The sequence below is a fragment of the Triturus cristatus genome, chromosome 6 (assembly GCF_964204655.1).
Source record: "Triturus cristatus chromosome 6, aTriCri1.1, whole genome shotgun sequence".
NCBI lineage: Eukaryota > Metazoa > Chordata > Amphibia > Caudata > Salamandridae > Triturus > Triturus cristatus.
The window spans coordinates 1,299,452,470-1,299,474,155 of record NC_140589.1 but is presented as its reverse complement, the minus strand read 5'-3'; the positions used below and the strand labels follow the sequence as shown (position 1 = coordinate 1,299,474,155).

General features: G+C 40.9%; 1 protein-coding gene across 15 annotated transcripts in view; it reads right to left on the bottom strand.

Annotated features, from left to right (window-relative positions):
• The window catches only part of EYA4 (EYA transcriptional coactivator and phosphatase 4), a 671,943-nt gene that overhangs the window by 158,746 nt on the left and 491,511 nt on the right, over window positions 1-21,686 (bottom strand). For all 15 annotated transcript variants that reach the window (XM_085612271.1, XM_085612267.1, XM_085612263.1 and 12 more), the window contains one exon: window positions 1,127-1,193. In XM_085612271.1, coding sequence (XP_085468397.1) covers window positions 1,127-1,193 — 67 coding nt within the window. The remainder of the gene's footprint in view (window positions 1-1,126; window positions 1,194-21,686) is intronic.

Genomic DNA, 21,686 nt, shown 5'->3' with positions numbered 1-21,686 from the left:
TCTGTGACCTTCCTGTTATGCCATAAGGAGTCAAATGGTACCAGTGGTTCCACTAGGATATTAGTGAAAGGATGCCACTGATGAAAAATAGTCAGGTAACATGCCAGAAATATGTGTTGAATCTGTGTTCTTAATTCTTAATAAACAAAGTACTAATCACAGGCACCATACCTTACGATGTTGGAGCATAACCTGCCTCCCTAGGACAGTACAATAGATTTATACGAGTCCAGGTTGTACATACGAACGCCTGAAATGTTTTATCACAATCCCACGTATTTATTTCTGTTTTATCATTAGAACAAATTGTGTGATACTAGTGAAACCACTTCATCTCCCTACACCTTTGCTTCCCTATTTGCTAATGTTGGGAGGGCAAGGTGCTAGTCAATAAACCTAGGCCTGGGCGGAAAACTACGCTACGCTTGCGGAGTATGCGTAGTTTGCGCAACTACGCGCACCGCGAATCGCACGTAGCACAGTGCAAAAACGCATAGCGGCATTTTTTGCTCGCTCGCGGTCCTCAACGTCAAGTTGGTGACCGTGAGTGAGCAAAATCAACATCCCAACGAGACTTTTTCCTCGTTCGCGATCGGCAACCTCAAGTTGCCGATCGCAAGTGTGGAAAATAAACCTCCCGGCGAGATTCTCAACGTGGGGAGGTCAGGTTTCTCATTGCGAGTGGTCGGGTATGCTCACGACCGCTAGTGATGAGAAACTATCAGTCCGCGTTGAGAAAGCTGCCGCTCGAGTACAAATCTACTTGAGCGGCAGAAAACGACTGCTTGCACTGTGCATGATGCCGTTCGCAATGATTGCACAGTGCGGACAAGCATCCGGCATTGTGCAATCATTGCGAACAGCATTTCCCTACCGCACTGCGCAGTTTGCGTAGCTACGCGTAGTGCAAAGTGCACTCTGCGTACCTATACGTAGCGCAACTACACGAACTATGCCGAGGGTTAAATAAACCCTGACTCAGATAATTGACTGTGCACCTGTGAATGTAAAATATCAATGGTCACATAAACAGGAAGTAAAAACTTAGCAGCATAAAACATCAAACACGTGTATATTCTCACATTCTGGATGACTTGAGGCTAGGCGCAGGTTGGCGTTCACTTACTTGGTAGGGTATAACTGGGGCGAGTACTGATGTGCCGATCTGGGACTGTAGCCGCTGCTTGTAATTACTGTAAAACACAAAACACGCTCACAAACCTTAGTACCACAAAGATATGTTCATAATACTATCAGCTTCAACACACAAGCATGAAAAACTGTATGTGCGTTACAATCATAAACAAATGAGTGACGTCAAATGCAACAATAATGACCATCGATGCTCAGAAGCTAACTCCACATCTTCCTGACCTCCGGAAGAGAATACCTTTGCGCGTCATGCATCACGCGCCCACGTGCCTGTGCTTGAGGGACGGCTTGGCGCCTCTTTCAGGTGTTACGTGGCAATCAAACACATTCAGTGACCGTTAGCCATGCCGGAAGTTAGGAGACAAGTAGGGGTCAACAGCAGCCGTTTACAGGGCGGTACTGATGTTAGATAAATTAAATAATCAAACACTCGCAACATTCCATAAATACGCGGTGCGGCACAAATCAGAGTTAGGGAGTGTGAATATTCATTACATAGTTAGTCAGAAGCAGTAGCACTCTCTAGGCCTCGAGGCAACTAGTGGCAATCCGACTCTTTCTGGCGGAACATGCAGATGAGCAGAATCCAATTAATGGGATAATCCGACGGCAGTGACTGGCCAACTTCCAGAGGGCTTGGAAATATCAATAACACTTTACCATCTGTCTGGGCTCAGGCAGATGTAGTCCAAATATATGTTCTGAAAGAGCTGAGCCAACCCATCGGCGCAGATCTATACTGGGCAGGCGCACGGGTCTTTATTGCGCCATCTGCTCCTCGCTGCCGTTCGGGAAAGATGAAAGAAAGCCCTCGCGCGACTGCACTGACTCGTCGTAGCGTCATCAATCATCATTTCTGCGCTCAGCTGTAAATCAATGCGGTGACACGTGCAGGTTTCCCGAAATGTACTAAAAATGTGTACTTCAAACAGCGCCTGTTTTTATTTTACTTTTAGGGTATTAGTTACCAAAAATTTCTCTGAGGAGAAACAAAACTGAGACTCGTCACCCCACCTCAGAACTGTATCCCCAAAAATACAATTCTGATGCAGTTACAGTCTCTGTTGCCATTAGTGTCTGCAGAACTAATCTTCAGAGGAACTACCACCCGATCTGCTCCCCCCCCCACCCCGACAGAAAAGCTGCAGAGAGATATGTTCAAGACAACTTCAAGTACAGTGGGAGAGGTTTAGGGTGACCAACTGGCATTGGCATTCAGGACGGTGAGTGTAAAAATTCAGGACAAAGGGTCAAAATTCAGGACACAAATTCAGGACAGGAGGTCAAAATTCAGGACAAAACTCCAGGACAATAGGTAAGTTTTACAGACACATCAGAGGAGGTCGCGCAATAGTATATAAGTAAGCCCAGCCATATTCAACCATTTGCAAACCTATCTGTCATGTATCCTTCCATCTATCATTTCACTCATCCATCCCTTCATCCACCCTTTCACTCGTCCATTCATTATCCATCCATCCACCCTTTCACCCTATCCATCTGTACACTCATCCATCCACTCTTCTACCCATCCATCCATTAACTCATCCATCCAGCCATTTACCCTTTCACCCATCCAGTCATCCTTTCACTTACTCATCCATCCACCCAGTCACTCATCCTTCCACCCATCCACCCTTTCAGTCATCCATCCATCCTCCCTTTCTCTCTCCATCAACCCTTTCACTTAGCCATCCTTCCTTCCATCCATCCATCCACCCACCCATCCATCTACTCATCCACTCATAAATCCATCCATTGACCCTATCACTCATCCATCCTTTCTCTCATCCATTTATCCTTTCACTCCTTCACTCATCTATTCATCCTTTTGTCCACCTACCCTCCCTTTCACTCACTCATCCATCCTTACATCCACCCTTTCACTCATCCGTCCATCCATTCACCCTTGCAATTATCAATTCATCAATCCATCCATCATTTCACTCATCCATCCACCCACCCAGTCACTCATCATCCACCTTTTCACTCATCCATCCTTTCACTCATCCATCCACCCTTTTACCCATCCAGCTACCCTTCCACCCATACATCCAGCTATTTACCTTTTCTCTCATTCATCCTTCCACTCACTCCTCAATCCATCCATCCTCTCTCATTATCCATCTATTCAATCTTTCATTCACCCAATCACCCTTTCACTAATTCATCCAGCCATCCCTTCACTTCCTCACTTGCTCACCTTTTCATATTAATTTTGAGCTGAGCCTTTTTGAGAAGAGGTCCATCAAGAATTTCACCCTCGCTGCAGGAGCCATTCCAGGACTGGGACGGAAGCCACCCAAGGCGGAGACAGGATCCACCACAGGGGGGGATGGGTAGGGGGGGGGGGGACAGGAGCCATCACGGGAGGGGGGCAGGAGCCATCACAGGAGGGGGAACAGGATCCACCAGGGTGGGCATAAGGGTGGGCATGCAGTATTGTAGTATTATCTTGGTCTCTTCTAGGGTGGGGTAGGGCTCCTCACCCCCTCCTGGACAAGACGAGACAACGGGCTCTCTTTCTAAAATGTTAGTTTTGCCATCCCCCACTGTGATGTACAGTACTTAAAGGAGATACTCCAAGAGAACTGATTTAACTGATTGTCCTCCATACTTTGTTAATCAGTGTGGGTGCGATTGTGTCATTTCTTTGTTTTATTACATTATAGACTGCATGTTTGAAGAACGAGGTTTGCTTAAAATTTAGTAACAGTAATTAAGCTCTGTGAAGAGATCCACGTGCTGCCTCGGTGTAATCAGGGCCGGTTCTAGGATGTTTGGGGCCCTGGGCAGAAAGGGAATGTGTGAGGTCCCTCTAAATTGCAGAGACAGGACGCATTCAGGGCTGTTTGCATCTGAATAGATGCCCCTGCGCCTGAAGCTGCAGCCCCTCCCTCTCAGTCACCTTCAAACACCTCTTAGCAGCTCATCAAGGGCGGAAGGTGTGAGGGTTGCCACCCCGCTGTGCCTCTCCACTGCTGCTGGGTATCTGAGCTTTGGTGCTGCATCGGAGTCTGTTACACTCGACCTCAGCAGCATCGGAGTCATGCAGGGAGGTGGGTGGAAGCTGTGCCGGCTTAGGGTGGTGCGACCGGTGCCCTGATAAAATTACGGACAAATGGCGTCCGTTAAAGAATCCTTCACGGACAACGGACAGACGGCCGAAATTACGGACTGTCCGTGAAATTTACGGACGGTTGGTCACCCTGGGGAGGTTATACATTTAATGCAAAGCAGTCCATATTAAACCAAGACCAAACTGATTTTTAGTCTTGGGGATCGGAAAAGTTTAGCTCAGCACGACAGAACCTGACTTAATATAATAACAACCTACTAATGCCTAGGTCTCTCCAACCAATACTTCATACTAGACAAAATAACAAGGACCATAGTTTTATTTTCTACTTTTTTTGCAAATTTTTTAAATTTACTGCGTGAGTGGTTTCTGCCATTTTAATTTTTCACAGCTCTTTTTAAAACAAGATGTCCTCCCTCAAACTTTATTATAATTTTTGTCTTTCGTGTTATTTCAGAATACAGCATGATTTATATCTCTTTGCTTTAACAGGCCTTAGACCAGTGGCCTTAGGCCAGTGAGAAGAGAAGCAAGAAGAATTTTTCGGGAAATAAAACGTTTATATTTTACACTAAACTAAAAAGGGATCAGACTGAAATAATCGGCTTACATTATGTTGCATAACCCTCCACCCCAAAAATATGCCTAAGTGTTAAACTGCTAAACACCAGGTTGACTGCACTTCTGCTCATTCGTCATCACAGCAACGAGGGATGTGGCACATTCAATAGTAGGCGGTTCACACTGCCACTCGTTTCCTTTTATTCAGCATTTTTCATCCCAGGAATTGCCCTCAAACCTTTACAGGGGTAGTGCTTAATCTGTGCAGGGGATAGTAGACTGAGGTTGCCAGTCTGATATTTAGGGGACCGCGGACACATGTTTTTTCATACTTAGACTTTGACTGTGAGCACGAGAAAGGCAGAAAAGGGAGAAAAGAGGAGGAAGCCAAAGAAAACAAGCATTGAAAATGCAATAGGCCTCGCCTTTTATTAAGTTAAAGCCATTTGATTTGCTAATGGTATTATATAGCAAAGAAAATGGCTTTAACTTAATAAAAGGCGAGGCCTATTGCATTTTCAATGCTTCTTCTATCATTCTGCCAAACTTTGGCTCGAACTTTGAATATTAGACCAGACTCGAATTACTGGTCTTCTCCACCCCAAAAACCATCAAAACGTGGTTAGTCACCTAATCTCCTCACTCATGCCCTTTCCTTCAGCACCAGGGCACCCTAGTTTGGGCATCTTTCGACTGTCAATAACGGCCAAAGTCATTAGTGATCTAAAATGTGATATTTCAGGTTAAAGTGCAACTTAACCACAAGGTCAGAATCATGAGAAGGCATCTAGGCTGAAATCAGTGGAGGGAAAAGGGAAAGAAATTAAAGTTTCATTAAGCAACACCGCCTGCTCCTAGCAAAGCAGCTGATGAGGCCGAGAGGAAAGTGCGGAGGAGCAGACCGGTAGCAGCAGCTACTTCCCTCTCTCCTAGTGTCTTTCCCTCCCCACACAGCATTCTGCCACATACCTACCCCGGAAATGGGTCTGGAAAGCTTGGGTTAATTTGTAGTGAGTTGGGGGCTCAGTCTCGGTCTGGGACAAGGGCGCCAGGAAGGAGTAAGCGCATCCTCGGTTTGCAAGTAGCAAGGTACAGTAGGTACTTTTACAGTGCCTCTCTCATTACATACCTCAGAGTTAGAGCCCATACCGAATGGCCTCCACTCCGTTCTCTGACCCTAGCCTGGTAGATGTTGAGGTAGAGAGGTACCACTCCTTTCTGTCGTCCTCCGTCTCTCATTGCACACCTCAGCGTTTGATGCCTTCCCCCCGCCCCCAACCCTCCGCGCCTGCAACATAGGGTTCTCGTTTCTATAGCAACGCCGCTGGCTTTTTTTTGTGCCGTGACAGAGGGAAAAAGCATTGGCATGTATCTATTGTTGGTAGGATTTTCACCATCTGAGACTGCTATGTAAGAAATATTTTTATGGTAAAGCGCTATAGCACCTTTGGGTAATGTTTGCGCTACATACATATGCATACATCAATAAATGAATAGTCAGTCACATGGGTGGGTGGTTCTTCTAGAAGCGTGAAAGAGTGGGTCACATCTCAGGCAAGCGCCAGTGGACGTGAAAGGTCAGTCAGTCAGATCAGGCAAGGGGTCCTAAAGGCACGCATGGCTGATGGATGGCGCCAGTAAAATGGCCGCCTTGCCTCTCTGCAAGACAAGCAGGGCTGAGGCAGAAGCAAGGAGAGGGTGCAGAGAAGCCGAGGCGGGTAGAAGCTCTGGGCCGGTGTGGGGTACGGCACGGGGCAGCCAAGACACTCCTGAGCCGAGAACTGCCTGCGCAGGGAAGCGCCTGCAATAGAGGGTAGAGTGTGAGCGCCACAGGGAGGGAACGCGGGAGAGAGAGAGCGCGAGGACAAGAGATCTTTTAGAGCCGTCCCAGTTGGACTGACTCGCATGACTGGTTTCTTATCTTTATGGGGCCATGTGTTTGGCCCCATAAAGATAAGAAAACCTTTTACGCCAGCAGTAAGTCCGAGCAGCCAGTCCAACTGGGACGGCTCTAAAAGCGAAAAGTGTACGTCACGAGACGCTCCTTTCCAATGGCTGGCCACCGTTTAGCATAAAGGGTGACGCTAGCCAATGGAAAGGAGGGGCGGGGCTTAAAGCCCACTATAGAAATCTAACCAAAACGTTAAATCTCGCCAGCGAGACTGCGCATGTCTGCGCAGTCTTACGCCAGGCGAGACCTCAAAAACATCATGGGAGAAACAGTGAAACAAGGGTAAAAAATTATTTGTAAGAAGGTACAGAAAGTTCAGAGTGATGGAAGAAAGAGGCATGAGGTTGAATGAACACTAGGCAGCCTTGTATTCTTCAGCCCCAACATTGGAAGGGCTGGTGGTGGTCTCCTAAGTAAAACTTTGGGTCCATGCAGTTATTTATTTAATTACCAATTATGCCCTTCTCTGGGCCACGCTGCCTCTCATGCCCAGTCCTCAATCTTTGACATGGCTAGTTGCTGGACCACTGCAGCGTAAGATATTGTTGTATGTATTCCCAAAGCAGATGAGTTGCTCAATTATGAAAAAATATTTTCTAACAGATGAAGGAGGCAAACTGACTTCAGATATAGTTTCATTTTGAAAACAGCAGCATCATAAACCAAGCAAAATGCAATGTTAATATCGAGGTGAGGTGAACTGTTAAATGAGTGTTAACATCATAGCAGAGAAAGATGACTCACAGTAACTCCGCAAAATTACTGCCACCCTAACAAGCACTTTATGCTAGGGGCAGAATAGACAAATAAATTACAGGGCATCTTTGCAATTCACATAACGTTACTGGACCCTTGTAAATGGCCTTACCCCAACATAACATTACACAAATGTGCCGTAATATTATGTGGGAGTACTTCTGTTCTAAGTGCTGCATGTAGGCGTTTTAGGGAGGAATACTTTGAAAAGTTGGTAAACACCTACAAACTTGTGAATTTGTGAACTTTTACAAAGCACATTCCCACCTTGGCGATAATCGAAGAGTTTATCCTGTATAGGATAGAAACAAATCTGCAGACAGGTTGGGACTTGAAAAAAGATCTCCCCTTTCCCAAAATTGAAGGGAAAACAAGGAAGGGTTTCTCCTAGGGACAAATGTATTCTCCATGGAAAGAAAAAAAAAATATAGAAAGTGCAACTGCCCTTCAGAGGCACATTGCACATTGGGAAAACGTACACTATGCGAAGTGATTAAAGAAGAAAAATGTGTGGTTAATCACATATGAAGGTGTGCACGGTGGTTGAGAGTGTACATATCGCTCGCAAGTGTGTGCAGACACCGCGGCTAAGGAAGCGAAGACCTTGACCGAGCATGCCTTAGGGTACTGATAACATTTCTAGGATTCAATAAGTATTTTGAGGGAATAATCTATGGTGTGGAGAGCAGAAATGAAGGTGTGTGGGCTGTGGTTGATGGATTACAGAAAGAAACAGATTATTTTTATATTGTGTGTGAAGGTATCTGGAATCTGGCTGATAGCCTACAAAATGTGTCTGAGGGTGAATATGGAAGTGCAGAGCATGGTGTAAATTCAAATATACTATGTGAGGGTAAAAGTGTCACAGATGCAAGTAATTGTAATAGTGCTTATATAGCGCTGCTGTCACCCTACGGGTGTCCTGGCGCTCAGATATAGGAACTGAGAGCAAGAGTGGGGAATACGATGGAGCTCCTGGAGAACACAGCTGAGATTGTGGAAAGTGGATACGGCTTTACGGAATGTGTCTGATGGTTTGTAAGTGTGTGGTTGAGATATATACATCTTGGCAGATGGTGTAAAAAGTGTGGCCGAGAGTGTGGGGCATGGGCTACAATAGTCATTCTGTGTTTTGCCCTCACTGTACAAGCTAGATGAATAATTGGTGGAACAGCCCTCAACGGTTAACTATGAACAATGGCATTCCCTATTACAAGACATGTGAATATAAGGGGCCTTCTCGTACACAGAGATGTAATGGATGAGAAGACATTACATGTCACTGAGTGAAACTCACTCCTTTCCAATGATCAGATTTTAAATGATTACTTCACATGTATAACTCTTGAGTTTTTGGAGACAAATGACTTCCAGAAGTCTCTTATTTAAAATGAAGTACAGCGAGGTATCTATCAAAGTAATGTTCATTAACTACTCTACAGATTACCTTGCTGCCTCCTCTTGCCAAATGAAGACTGCGTACAATAGTATACTAAACTCTCTCCAACAAGCTGAAAGTAGGATAAAATAAAAGAAGAGGTGCATCAGTGAGTTAAACAAAAAAGTGATCGCCTGTCAAAAATGATTTACATGTCCAAACGCACTGAAACCACCCCCTCTTCCATAAAGCTAGACAGTATCCATGTGTTGGTTGGTGTTTGCTTCAGCTGTGTCCTTTGTCACCAAGGTAAGCATACTGGAAGCAACGCAATGGTCAACAACATAAGAAATATACTACCATGGCGGACACTGTGACAGCAAATCTGATTGATTGATACTATGCTAGGCGAACTGGATTACAGCAACAGCAATCAGAGTATCCTAGTGATACACAAAATCTACAGATGGTACATCACTATGTAGCTCATCTCCAAATTACACGCAGCAGCTGCCAGCACAGGTAAGCGCAGTGAGGCGAGGCGTGAGGTAGACAGGCGATGGAATAGGTAAAATTAATTAAAGAAATAAAACCTATTCCGTCGTCTGTGGACTCCCCCTAACCCGTGCTTACCCGCACTGGCCGCTACTGGTTAGACGGCTCCTCTGGGCCATAACAGGTCAAGTCGCTCACTGGTCTTCACTGGCCACGCATGGGATTGACCTGAGCATCACACACAAATATCCACAACATACCTCTTGGTCTAATGGATGCCTTACACAACTCCAAGACCATTAACAACTGCTACTATAAATCTATAGTTGGAAGGCAACCAACCTACACTACAGACCTAACTTCAGTAAATTCACCTTTGTTACACAAAAACACACCTGGCTAACCAATTTTACAGTCTTAATGATCGCTCTGTGTATCTGGAGTTTTTGTTTTCAACAATAACTGGAATGCACAGCTTGTCTGAAACTCTGCTTGCATGAAAATCTGTCTGTTTGCCATGTTCTATCCTTGCTTTCACGCTGGACATCACATGTTCTTGACCACTGCAGTAATTGAAAGCCATGTGCTCTGTTAAAAAGAGCAATCCTCTAACTCGTCATATTCACTATAGCAAATTAGATACACAGAGTGCAGATATGAGAGCGTAGGAGTCTAGGAACGTCATGTTTTGGGCAGCCGTACTGCAAAACAGAATCCCAGAGGGTAACATGGATTTGAAGAAGGTGCATTCAAAACCAAATTCAGGGCATGCAGGTTATATGTTCTAAACTGTCAAGTGTAAAATTAAAATTTACATAAAATATAATGCGTTCAAACTAGTTTGGAAATGGGAACTATATTCTTCTTAATCTCAGGTGTAGTCAGGCACATCTACATCTGATTAGCTGCTGCAGCCCTTTTTCCCTTCAAGTTGTATGGCAGGGGAAGAACACCACGCCCAACAGGAGGTCTCCAGCAGGAGGGCTTCCTTTGAGGTTTGGTATAGTGAAAAGGAGAGATACAGGAAGCAGAGCGAGAGCTCAGGAGAGTTGACCAAAGGAGGCACAATATTGAATTTCATGGTGCACATCACTGTGGTGTATCTTGTTTGGTAGAAAGTATATCCCAGGCTCAGATTTTGGATCGAACTGAGGAAAAATGTGGGATGGGTAAGCCAATTCATTTAAGTCTAGTTCGAAGAGTTGGTCCATCAAATTGCTGATTAGTTTGACATTGTAACATACCATGTTTGACTCATTTGAAGGCAAGAACTACCTGGCATAGATTGAGTCTTGTGTGAGTTCTGTCACAGATCACCTGCAGCATATGGCCCCTCTCTCTCCCCACCACAGCTTTGTTTTCTGATTCGCTATGGCTTCCCCTGCGACAGATCTCCTGTCCAGCTTGCCTGCAGTCCGCTACCCTCTGCTGCCTGTCCACCTGCTGCTCTTGGTCTGTGCCTCTTCTGGTAGTTTTTTGCTCTGTTTTGCCTTTTGTGCTCATTTATCTGTCCTCCGTTTTGCCTTTTCAGTTAATTTTTCTACCCTCTGTCTTGCCCTATTCTGCTCTGTTCTGATTTAATCGCATGTTTTTCTGCCCTCAGTTTTGCATCTCCTGCCTGCAATTTTGCCTTTTCTGCTTGTTTTTCTCCACTCTGTGTTGCCCTCTTCTGCTCTGTTTTGCCATTTTGATAATTTTTCTGCCCTCTGTTTTGTCTTTTCTGCCCTCTGGTTTTGCCTTTTTCTGCTTGTTTTTTCTCTCTTCCCGCCGTTTCCCTCCTCCCGCCACCCAGTGCCCTGCCCTCCACTCAGGACCTACTTAGTGGAGGCCACAGCACAACCCTATTTAGCAGGTCCTCGTGCCAGCTCCACCGCAACCATTCTCTTTTTAGGTTGAGCCTATAGCGGCAGCGCACATGCGCTGCTTGCTTTGCGAAGCATGCAGTATTCAGTATGGAGTGGAAGCTCCGTGGAAGCTCAGCCCACTCTCCACCCATCTTTTTCATTGGCTTGTGTCTTAAATGCTGCCTTCCGATTTGATTTAGGCTTGTTAGTCCCTCCTTATGATGGCCATGTCATCATTTGTGTCCTTCCATGGCTACTGGCACCTTTACTTTCAGTGTTGCACAGCACTACTTTCTTCCCGAGGCCCCCCTCCCGCAACCCGTGCCTTCTCGCCCCACCCCCCCGTTGTTCGTGCCTTGTCGCCTGCCCGCATTCCCGTTTGCAATGCAACAGGTCTCGCGTAAATACGAGTCCTATTGCATTGCAAATGCTTGAATATATATGTATATATATATATATATGTATATATATATATATATATATATATATATATATATATATATATATATATTACCTACTGGCGGTCGCCAGTAGGTAGTTATAGTTAGGACCCCTTTTCCATAGGAAAACCTCAACATTCTATTTTGAATAACTTTGGCGCCGGTCGATGAATCCTCGCGAATTTCTCAAAATAGGTGGGGCGCTACGCTCCGCTCCTACCCTGAAAGTCTCGGGGGGATTCGTCAAGCGGGGGCTGAGATAAAAGGGGGGTCCCAAAACGCGTTTTTCCCATGCATTTTTCCATAGGACCTTTAGAACGAGCTACAGCCCGAACGGCTGAACAGAATTACTAGAAATTTGGCAGAGAGGTAGTCCCTAGGTCAAGGAAGTGCCTTTTGTAGGTTTGGTGTAAATCTGTTCAGTAGATTCTGAGAAAATAGCCTTTAAATCAATATATATATATCTGAGCCCGCTTACGGTACGCTTACCGTATGCTTACCGTAAGCGTACGGTGGCGTGCGCGAGCGCGATTCTGATTGGCTCTTAGATCTTAGTAAACATTCGAATCGGCCGAAACCAGGAAGCGGCGTCCGCCATTTTGTCTCTCGCACTGAGTGTTGTTTATCAAACATGATGGCCAAAAACATGTTACGGGGCTGTTTTGACAACTCCCTCCCACATAGTCATGTTGAGGGAGTCCCCAAACATCCCCCAAGAGCAAAAACGGTTTTATTTTTTTTTCGGCAATTTCGCCGAGTACGCTTACCGTACGCTTACCGTAAGCGTACGGTAAAAAAAAAAAAAAAAAAAACACTATCCACACTTACCCCACCCCCTGTGCTTTTGGTGGCCGTAGGCCACCAAATGTACAGGGCTTATTAATAAGTAAAAAAAACTAAATTTTGGCAACATGAAATTATAAAATCGAAATAAAAAAAACACTATCCACATTGACCCCACCCCCTGTGCTTTTGGTGGCCGAAGGCCACCAAATGTACAGGGCTTATTAAAGTTGATAAAAACCGTGCACGGAACGAACTGCGTTAAGTGGGCGCGCACGCCTCGAATGGCGTAAAGTAACTTAGCATTTAAAAAAACGTACAAATTCACTGAAAAAACCATAGGTTTCACACACGTTATAGTTAGGAATTAGCATTTAAAAAACCTTGCAAATTCACTGAAAAAACCATAGGTTTCACACATGTTATAGTTAGCGGAAATTTTACTGATAAAAAACCAGTGAAATTGCCCCGTTATAGTTAGTGCTGGCAACTATAACTCACGCGACCGCAATCTTCTGCTGATGACATATGTGTCTTTATGAAAAAAAAATATTTGTAATATATGTATAGCTAAAAATGTATGGAAGAAGACATGGGCAAATAAGTGTCTAAATACAGTATTAGCATCAGCAGAGGATTGCGGTCGCGTGAGTTATAGTTGCCAGCACTAACTATAACGGGGCAATTTCACTGGTTTTTTATCAGTAAAATTTCCGCTAACTATAACATGTGTGAAACCTATGGTTTTTTCAGTGAATATATATATATATATATATATATATATATATATATATATATATATATTCACTTAAAAAACCATAGGTTTCACACAAGTTATAGTTAGCTGTACATTTCACTCGTAAAAAACCAATGAAATTCCACGTTATAGTTAGATCAGGTAACTATAACTTGCGCGCCCACAATAAACTGCTGATGACGTCACATATTACATCACTCATGACATGGTCAGTGACATCACTCATGACATCAATGATGACATCTGAAATGACACATTGTGGATTGCGGTCGCACAAGTTATAGTTACCTGATCTAACTATAACGTGGAATTTCATTGGTTTTTTACGAGTGAAATGTACAGCTAACTATAACTTGTGTGAAACCTATGGTTTTTTAAGTGAATATATATATATATATATATTCACTGAAAAAACCATAGGTTTCACACATGTTATAGTTAGCTGGACTTTTCAATCATAAAAAACCATTGAAAATCCCCCGTTATAGTTAGTTCAGCTAACTATAACTCGCGTGACCGCAATCCACTGCTGATGACGTCACATATTACATCACTCATGACATGGTCAGTGACATCACTCATGACATCACTGATCTCATCTCAAATGACATCACTGATGACATCACTGATGACATCATCCAGTGAATATGTGTCTTTCTTGAAAATAAATATTTTTTATATATGTATATCTAAAGGTTAATGGAAGAATAAATGGGTAAATAAGTGTCTAAATGGATGGGTTTTTTTTGCAAAATTAATTGTATAACTGACTTAATAACAGTATCTTAGTGAATACAGTGATGTAATAAGTGACGTCATCAGCAGTGGATTGCGGTCGCGCGAGTTATAGTTAGCTGAACTAACTATAAAGGGGGAATTTCAATGGTTTTTTATGATTGAAAAGTCCAGCTAACTATAACATGTGTGAAACCTATGGTTTTTTCAGTGAATTTGCAAGGTTTTTTAAATGCTAATTCCTAACTATAACGTGTGTGAAACCTATGTTTTTTTAGTGAAAATATATATATATATATATATATATTCAGTGAAAAAACCATAGGTTTCACACATGTTATAGTTAGCTGGACATTTTACTCGTAAAAAACCAATGAAATTGCCCCGTTATAGTTAGTTCAGCTAACTATAACTCGCGCGCCCGCAATGCACTGCTGATGACGTCACATATTACATCACTCATGACATGGTCAGTGACATCACTCATGACATCACTGATGACATCTCAAATGACATCACTGATGACATCACTGATGACATCATCCAGTGAATGTGTGTTATTCTGAAAATTACATATGTTTTATATATGTATATCTCAAGGTCGATGGAAGAATAAATGGGTATATAAGTGTCTAAATGGATGATTTGTTTTTGAAAAATTGATTGTGTAACTGACTGATTAAGTGTATCTCTCACTTTGTGTATAAGTGGCTGCATGGGTTGGTGAGTAGCTACATGGTTGTCTATATAGGTTATTAGTTGTTTTTTTGAGTATCAGTCTGAGTGTCTGTATGGTACGGTGGGGGGTATTACGTAGTGCATAGATGCATGAATGAGTGACTCACTGTTTGTATGTGTTGAAGACAGCATGTGTGCAGGACTGTATGGGTGGATGAGTGTGTGTATGGGTGTGTTAGTGAGTGAATGACTGTCTCAATAGTGTCTTCAGGAGTAACTACATATGTTTTAAACTAGTATATGTGAGTATTGGTGTATATATGTGAGTATATATGAGAGGGAGAGATTGAAAGAGTTCCTGTATGAATAAGTATGTGTATCTATAAGTGATTGTTTAAAAGACTAACTATGTGTTAGTTTCCGTAGAAGTAAGTATGGTGGTGTGTGTATTACTGTATATGCAAGTAAATGTATGTTTTATTCTTTATTAGCATGAGTGACTATGTGTGTGAGTAACTCTATGGATGAGTGGCATTGTGTAACAGGATGTATAGATGTATGAGTACATATGATGAGTGAGTACATGTATGAGTGACTGTATAGGACTGTTGGTGAATGAGTGGATGAGTATGTGGATCTTAGAATTACTGAAGAGGTTGTTGTAAGTGGTATTGGTATGTCCATTTTTTTGAAATTTTTAGTCTCTATTTTTGAATGTGTGTATCAAAGCTTATATTAAGGTGAGAGGAGGTCTGCCACTCTATCACAAGGATGATGTCATCAGTGATGTCATCAGTGATGTCATTTGAGATGTCATCAGTGATGTCATGAGTGATGTCACTGACCATGTCATGAGTGATGTAATATGTGACGTCATCAGCAGTGCATTGCGGGCGCGCGAGTTATAGTTAGCTGAACTAACTATAACGGGGCAATTTCATTGGTTTTTTACGAGTAAAATGTCCAGCTAACTATAACATGTGTGAAACCTATGGTTTTTTCACTGAATTTCTAAGGTTTTTTAAATGCTAATTCCTAACTATAACGTGTGTGAAACCTATGGTTTTTTCACTGAATTTCTAAGGTTTTTTAAATGCTAATTCCTAACTATAACGTGTGTGAAACCTATGGTTTTTTCAGTGAATTTCTAAGGTTTTTTAAATGCTAATTCCTAACTATAACGTGTGTGAAACCCATGTTTTTTTCAGTGAATTTGCAAGGTTTTTTAAATGCTATTTTTTGTTTTTTAACTTCATTTTTTTCAAACATATTTTTAATTTAATTTTTTACCTTTTATAAAGACTATGTTTATTTTTTTAAAATCATTAAATATTTATTTTATATAAATTTTTTAAAATAAACAAGTGACATTTATTTCCAGATTTTTTTTTTATTTTTTTTTTTTTTTTATAGTACGCGTACCGTAAGCTCACGGTAAGCGTACGGTTTACGCACCGTCCGTAATCTATCTACGCTGCTTGCGTATAGTTACGTACTTTGCGTAGCGCGCGTACTGCGCGTGGGACGCGTGCGCGCTTACGCAACACGCGCACGTTACGCGGAAGTGCCGGGAAATGACTGTTATGCGCATGCGCGCAAGCGCGTGTCTTTTTTACGCGCACGCGTACTTTTTGCCGTAAGCGTACCGTAAGCGTACCGTAAGCGTACGGTAGGTCATGTGATCTTGAAACACAACTTTTGATTGGTTGAAACTACTTTCAGTTCTAGAACTCTCCTACACCACACCCATTCCCCTCATTTCTGCTTGTGATCCCTTGGGAGAAGGAGCTGGTTTGTCTTTGGGATACGATGGCAGAACAGCAGAGCTCTTCTGAGAGTGAGGCTAGCACCAGCAGCACTGTCTTGAGGCAGAGAGCGAGGAAAGTAAAACCTTCTTATGTTTGGGATTATTTTACTTTTCCAGAAGGCCAGCAAAAGGTGAATGCACCCTTAGTTACTTGCAAGCTGTGTCAGCGTGTACTTTCTAGAGGTAATCCTGACAGGAAGTATTCCTTTGGGAATCACACCATGATGAGGCACCTCAAGGATGTACACAAAAGGACACATGCTCAACTTTTTGGAGGTAACTCTTCAGAAAGACGAGCCAGTACATCCACAGCAGCTCAGCCTGGACCATCACCTGCAGAGCTTACTCCTTCTTCTGCAGCTCAGGTGAGCCCTTCATCTGTGGGGGGAGAATCTCCTTTTGCTGGCCCTCTGGAAATGAACCCTCGATTTCGGAAGGTTGATATTCATTGCACATTTTGTAAAGCTCTAATTTGTTATAGGGAGACCAGTGTTTCCCTAGTGAATAACAAAATAGATCAGCACATTTGTAGCTTTGAATGATTTTCCCATGGTTCCTTTCCTCTGTCCCTGCATGAACACAACGGTTCTTTTAAGAGCCAACCTTATCTTTCATCTTTTTTTTACATTTTTTTTAAAAAACTTTTTTTTTTTTTTTTTACCGTACGCGTACGGTAAGCGTACCTTTTTTTTTATTTTTTAAAAAAAACACTAAAAATCATTTTTCACATTACAAGGTCCTTGAAAGACTACAATTATTACTATTGACTTACCATACTCACTGAAAAAAATATTTATTCATTTGTTTTTTTAAAAAATAGTTTTTAAAATGGTTGTAGTTTACGAAAATTTTCTATATCGATCTGAAAAAAAAGAAAAAAGTATTAATATTTTTAAAACATTTTATAATACAGTACACATATTTACATTTTTTTCCAAAAAATATTTTTGCCTTATTTTTGCTGTTTTCAGAATATATTGCATTTCACTATAAATTGTGAAAGCAATTGCATTCATCATTTTACAGCGGGCAAAAAAAAATAACAATCTCAAAGATTGTATTAAAAAAGCCCAGAATCTCTTCTCACTTAAACTTATCATTACAGAAATGCATATTATTCTTAAAAAATATCATCTAAAAACAATACTTTTTTCTTTAAAATACCGTCTGATATTTTTGTTTCAGGAGTATAATCACAATATTATATCTCAAATAACTCAAAAATACATCTGATTTTATTTCCTTTAGGCCAAATTGTATTTTTTTTTTCCCTGGAATAAATTTCCAAGGGAAAACCATTAAAATTCTAAAGTTTAATCTGTCCAGATCTCACCGATTCTCTGTAACATTTTGGTTCACAAAAATTTTTTGAATTATTTATTTAGTCCACAATAGAATTGCTTACTTTTCCACATGGCCAAATAGTAATTTTTTAAATCATTTTTGTAAAAATTTCCAATGGCAGTCCAATAGCATTCCAAAATTTAAAATGTGCAGAAGTTACCGTTTATCTCTAAATTATTGGTTTTTCAAAATTGCATGAAAAATTTAAAAAGTCCACATTACAATTGGTTATCTTTCCTTTAGGCCAAATGATAATTTTAAAAAATATTTTTTCTACAAAATTGCAATGGTAATCCAGTAAAATGGTAAAATTATTTTGTCCACATCTTGCCAAGTCTCTCTAAAATTTAGGTTTCAGAAAGATTAGATAGGAATTTGCTAAATCAAAAGGCAAACGTTGTTTGAAAATCAATTGGGAATCATTACACAGTGTCCAGCCTTTTTCACATTTTAGATAAACTGTGTAATGTCCAGAAGTAACAGTAGGTCCATCATGGAAAATTATTGCAACAGTTACAAAAGTTTTTCCTGAAATTGATAATTGCTGTCCTGTAAACTTCTTTATTAAAGTATCCAATTTTGAACCATCAGCTCTACATCGTTGCATCATTAAAATTACATACTGTCCGTATTCCCTTAAAATTAATGTTGAAAACATGTCAGAATTACACTCACCACATTTCATGCTATGATTAGCATCTTTAACTAATTTTGCAAAAGTGACTGTTTTACTCTCTGGCAATGTCAAATAAATAAACCTTTCATTATCAACAATAGAGCCACATATATTATAACAATTTTCACAACTATGTTCCCATTTATAAGAGAGACCAAAAAAAATGTCAATGGGAACTCCTTCTTCTTCCACTACCTGAAGAAAAAACAACAAGAATTCCTGTGCGTCTTGCTGTACATTTTGAGAAAACTGTGTTCGTCCTGAACATACATCTAAAAGTTTTCTAATGTCAGTAGCACTTTCTATTTGAGTTTTATCTTTACTCAGCTTTTGAAAAAGGAGACTGAGCTCTGAACAGAATCTTTTTCCCTGATTTACTATTATCTGCTCTTGCAAACTTTCCAGATAAAATACAACATTCAGCACTACATTAGCGTAGCAGTTGACACCAGAGCTATTTTCAAAATGACATCCTACAACCTGTTCTTCATTTTCCTTATTCTTTTTGCTTGCAATTACATCACTCCTCTTTTTTTTCCTCTTCTCTACATCTTCATTACAGATATTCTCATTTCTCCTTTTACGAGAAACTACACGTTTCTCCAACACAGGATACTGACCTAAATGAGGAGCATAGGTTCTTCTTAATCTATTATACTCCTTTACACAGTTTGTATCAGCACTAACTTTTGAATCATCAAAGTCAATCATGAATAAACCTGATAATGTTTTGACTCGTGACAAAGCTACATATGCCATACCTTCTTTGAACACAGTTGAACCAATGTTCACAAATGCACAATCTACAGTCAATCCTTGAGACTTGTGGATAGTTACAGCATATGCTAGTGAAAACGGAAACTGCTTCCTACGTACATATAAGTCTTTCACAAGCATGAAACGAACTGAACAACGACAAATGTCTTTAACTTCCTCTATCTGATCAAATTTTATTTTTAAACATTCAATTCCATCTTTTTTCTGATAATTAATAAAACCCACAACTCTTCCCATCGCTCCATTCACTAAGCCTTTTTCAACATCCAAATTTCTCCTTAAAAACACTCTACAGTTCATGCAAACATATAGATTTTTTTCTAATCCTGCTGTTTTGGAGATATTCTTCTCTAGTGAGTCCAATTTATTTTTCAGTTTGCCTGTTACTGTGACAGTAATTCTTCCATCCTCAATTTTGTCCACTGCTTCCAATTTCATGATGTCTTCATTTTCCAATTTCAAAAGCTCCTCATTAAATATTGAGCATTCACGTAGAGTTGGCATTAAGCAGATGACACTTTTGTTTTCTGCAATATTCTTGTATATTTTCTCTGCAACTATTTCTTCCTTTGGAAATAAGTTATGTAGCAGCCGACTCTGTAATGCTTTTTTGCCAACTTCTGTGAGTAGTCCAATTCTGATATCTTTCAGAATACTTCCATATTCTTCATCGTTTGCTTGCCTCATATTAGTTGTAAGTTCCTTGTACTCAAAGAAGGACCAAATATTTGTATTTCCAATGCTTCCCAATGACTTCTTCGTGTCTTCATGTGTCACAGTATTAAACACTGGTTGTCCTTTAACTGGAGTAAGTTGCAAAAGATCCCCAAAAACTATGACGTGTTTTCCACCAAATAACACGTCATAGTCTGTCTTCAAAATTTGCTGCATTCTTAAATGCACAAAGGCAAGCATTAAGTTTGATACCATGCTCACCTCATCAATAATGAGAACTTGCATCTTCTTCAATACTCTTGACACTTCTAAGGATGCTTCTCCAGTTAGCTTGTTGAATTGTATTTTGTTCTCATGCTCCACTGGTAACATTAGCAAACGATGTAAGGTGATTCCTTTTATGTTATATGCTGCTAACCCAGTTGGAGCAGTAACCACACAAGACAAAGTAGAATCCGTTTTTTGCTTTAGGTAGCTTCTGATGACTTTAATTAGGAAACTTTTTCCAGTGCCAGCTTGTCCGCTTACATACATCCTGATTGGATGAAATGATGTGCATGAGCACTCTTTTTTGATATGTAGAAATCCGTGATCAATTTTGTTTTTGATCTCTTCATAAATTTGTTGCTGCTCTTGATTCAGTTGTCTTTCCAAATTTTCTAAGTCTATAAATTCTTCTTGAGCTTGATTCATAGCCGTTTCCACTTCATTCATGGCTATTGATGCTTCATTTTCAACGATTGGTTGTCCTAGGGGATCTTGACTGTATGTTCCTGAACTTTGGCTGTCCTGAGAACTGTCTCTAGCTATTTCTGCTGCAATTGTAGTTTCCTGTTCAATTTCTTCATTTAACATTTGCAGATAAGTTGAGAATGTACTGCATTGTATGCTGTCTTTGCAAGCATTAAAAGAATCTTCATAGCTCTGGAATTCTCCCAGTAGTTCATCCTCTGTACGCCATGGTTTAAACAACTGTAAAAGAGCCAAGTAGTAAAATTCTTTCTTGTCGGTAGTGTCGCAACTCAGCTTCCGGTGATTTATCAAACTTCCTTTGGTTTGCTTCACCAAACATCCTTCTTCACCAACAACTTTATATTTTCCACTGTTGATGTCTTCTGCAGCTTTCCGTGAATAAATGTAGTTCTGCAGCACTTCATAGAGACACATGTTCTCCAGATGATGACTTCTCTTGGGATAATATGTGTCCAACATGTTTGTTTTCAATATGTCTGTACTTTCTGGGTCATTCTCGGCCAAATATTCAATTTCTCCAACAGATTTCAGTACCCGATTTCTCATTGCTGCAAGGCCTAAACTTGCCCAAATTATTCTTCTTGACTTCGAGTAGAGACTTGCAGAAGATAACCTATCTGAACATTCGTAGGATCCAATTTCTCGATGCGATAACATCTTCAAACTAAAACTGTACAGCTTCTTACTGACAGTCTTCTCGTGAGAAATCTCTTCCCACATTTCCTTCAATTCTGTTTTTTCTGATTTCGTAATGTAAGACGTTACATATCGAGCAACAGCAATGGAATTGTCAGCAACATACTGTATATCCATGTTAGCGTTCCACATGGATAAAATGACTGGGTTGTAGTCATTTATATTTTTTGATTCTTCTTTTCTTTTAAGGTTGTAGGTATTCTTAGGTGATTTTCTTGTGATAGTATGTCTCACAGCTGACATAAAACTGTTGACTCTTCCATTTGTAAGAACAGGTCTAGGAAATCCAAATCGACATTTAGTGTAGTATTTTTCTTTGCTCTTGTATTTCCGTCGACAGTATTTTCCA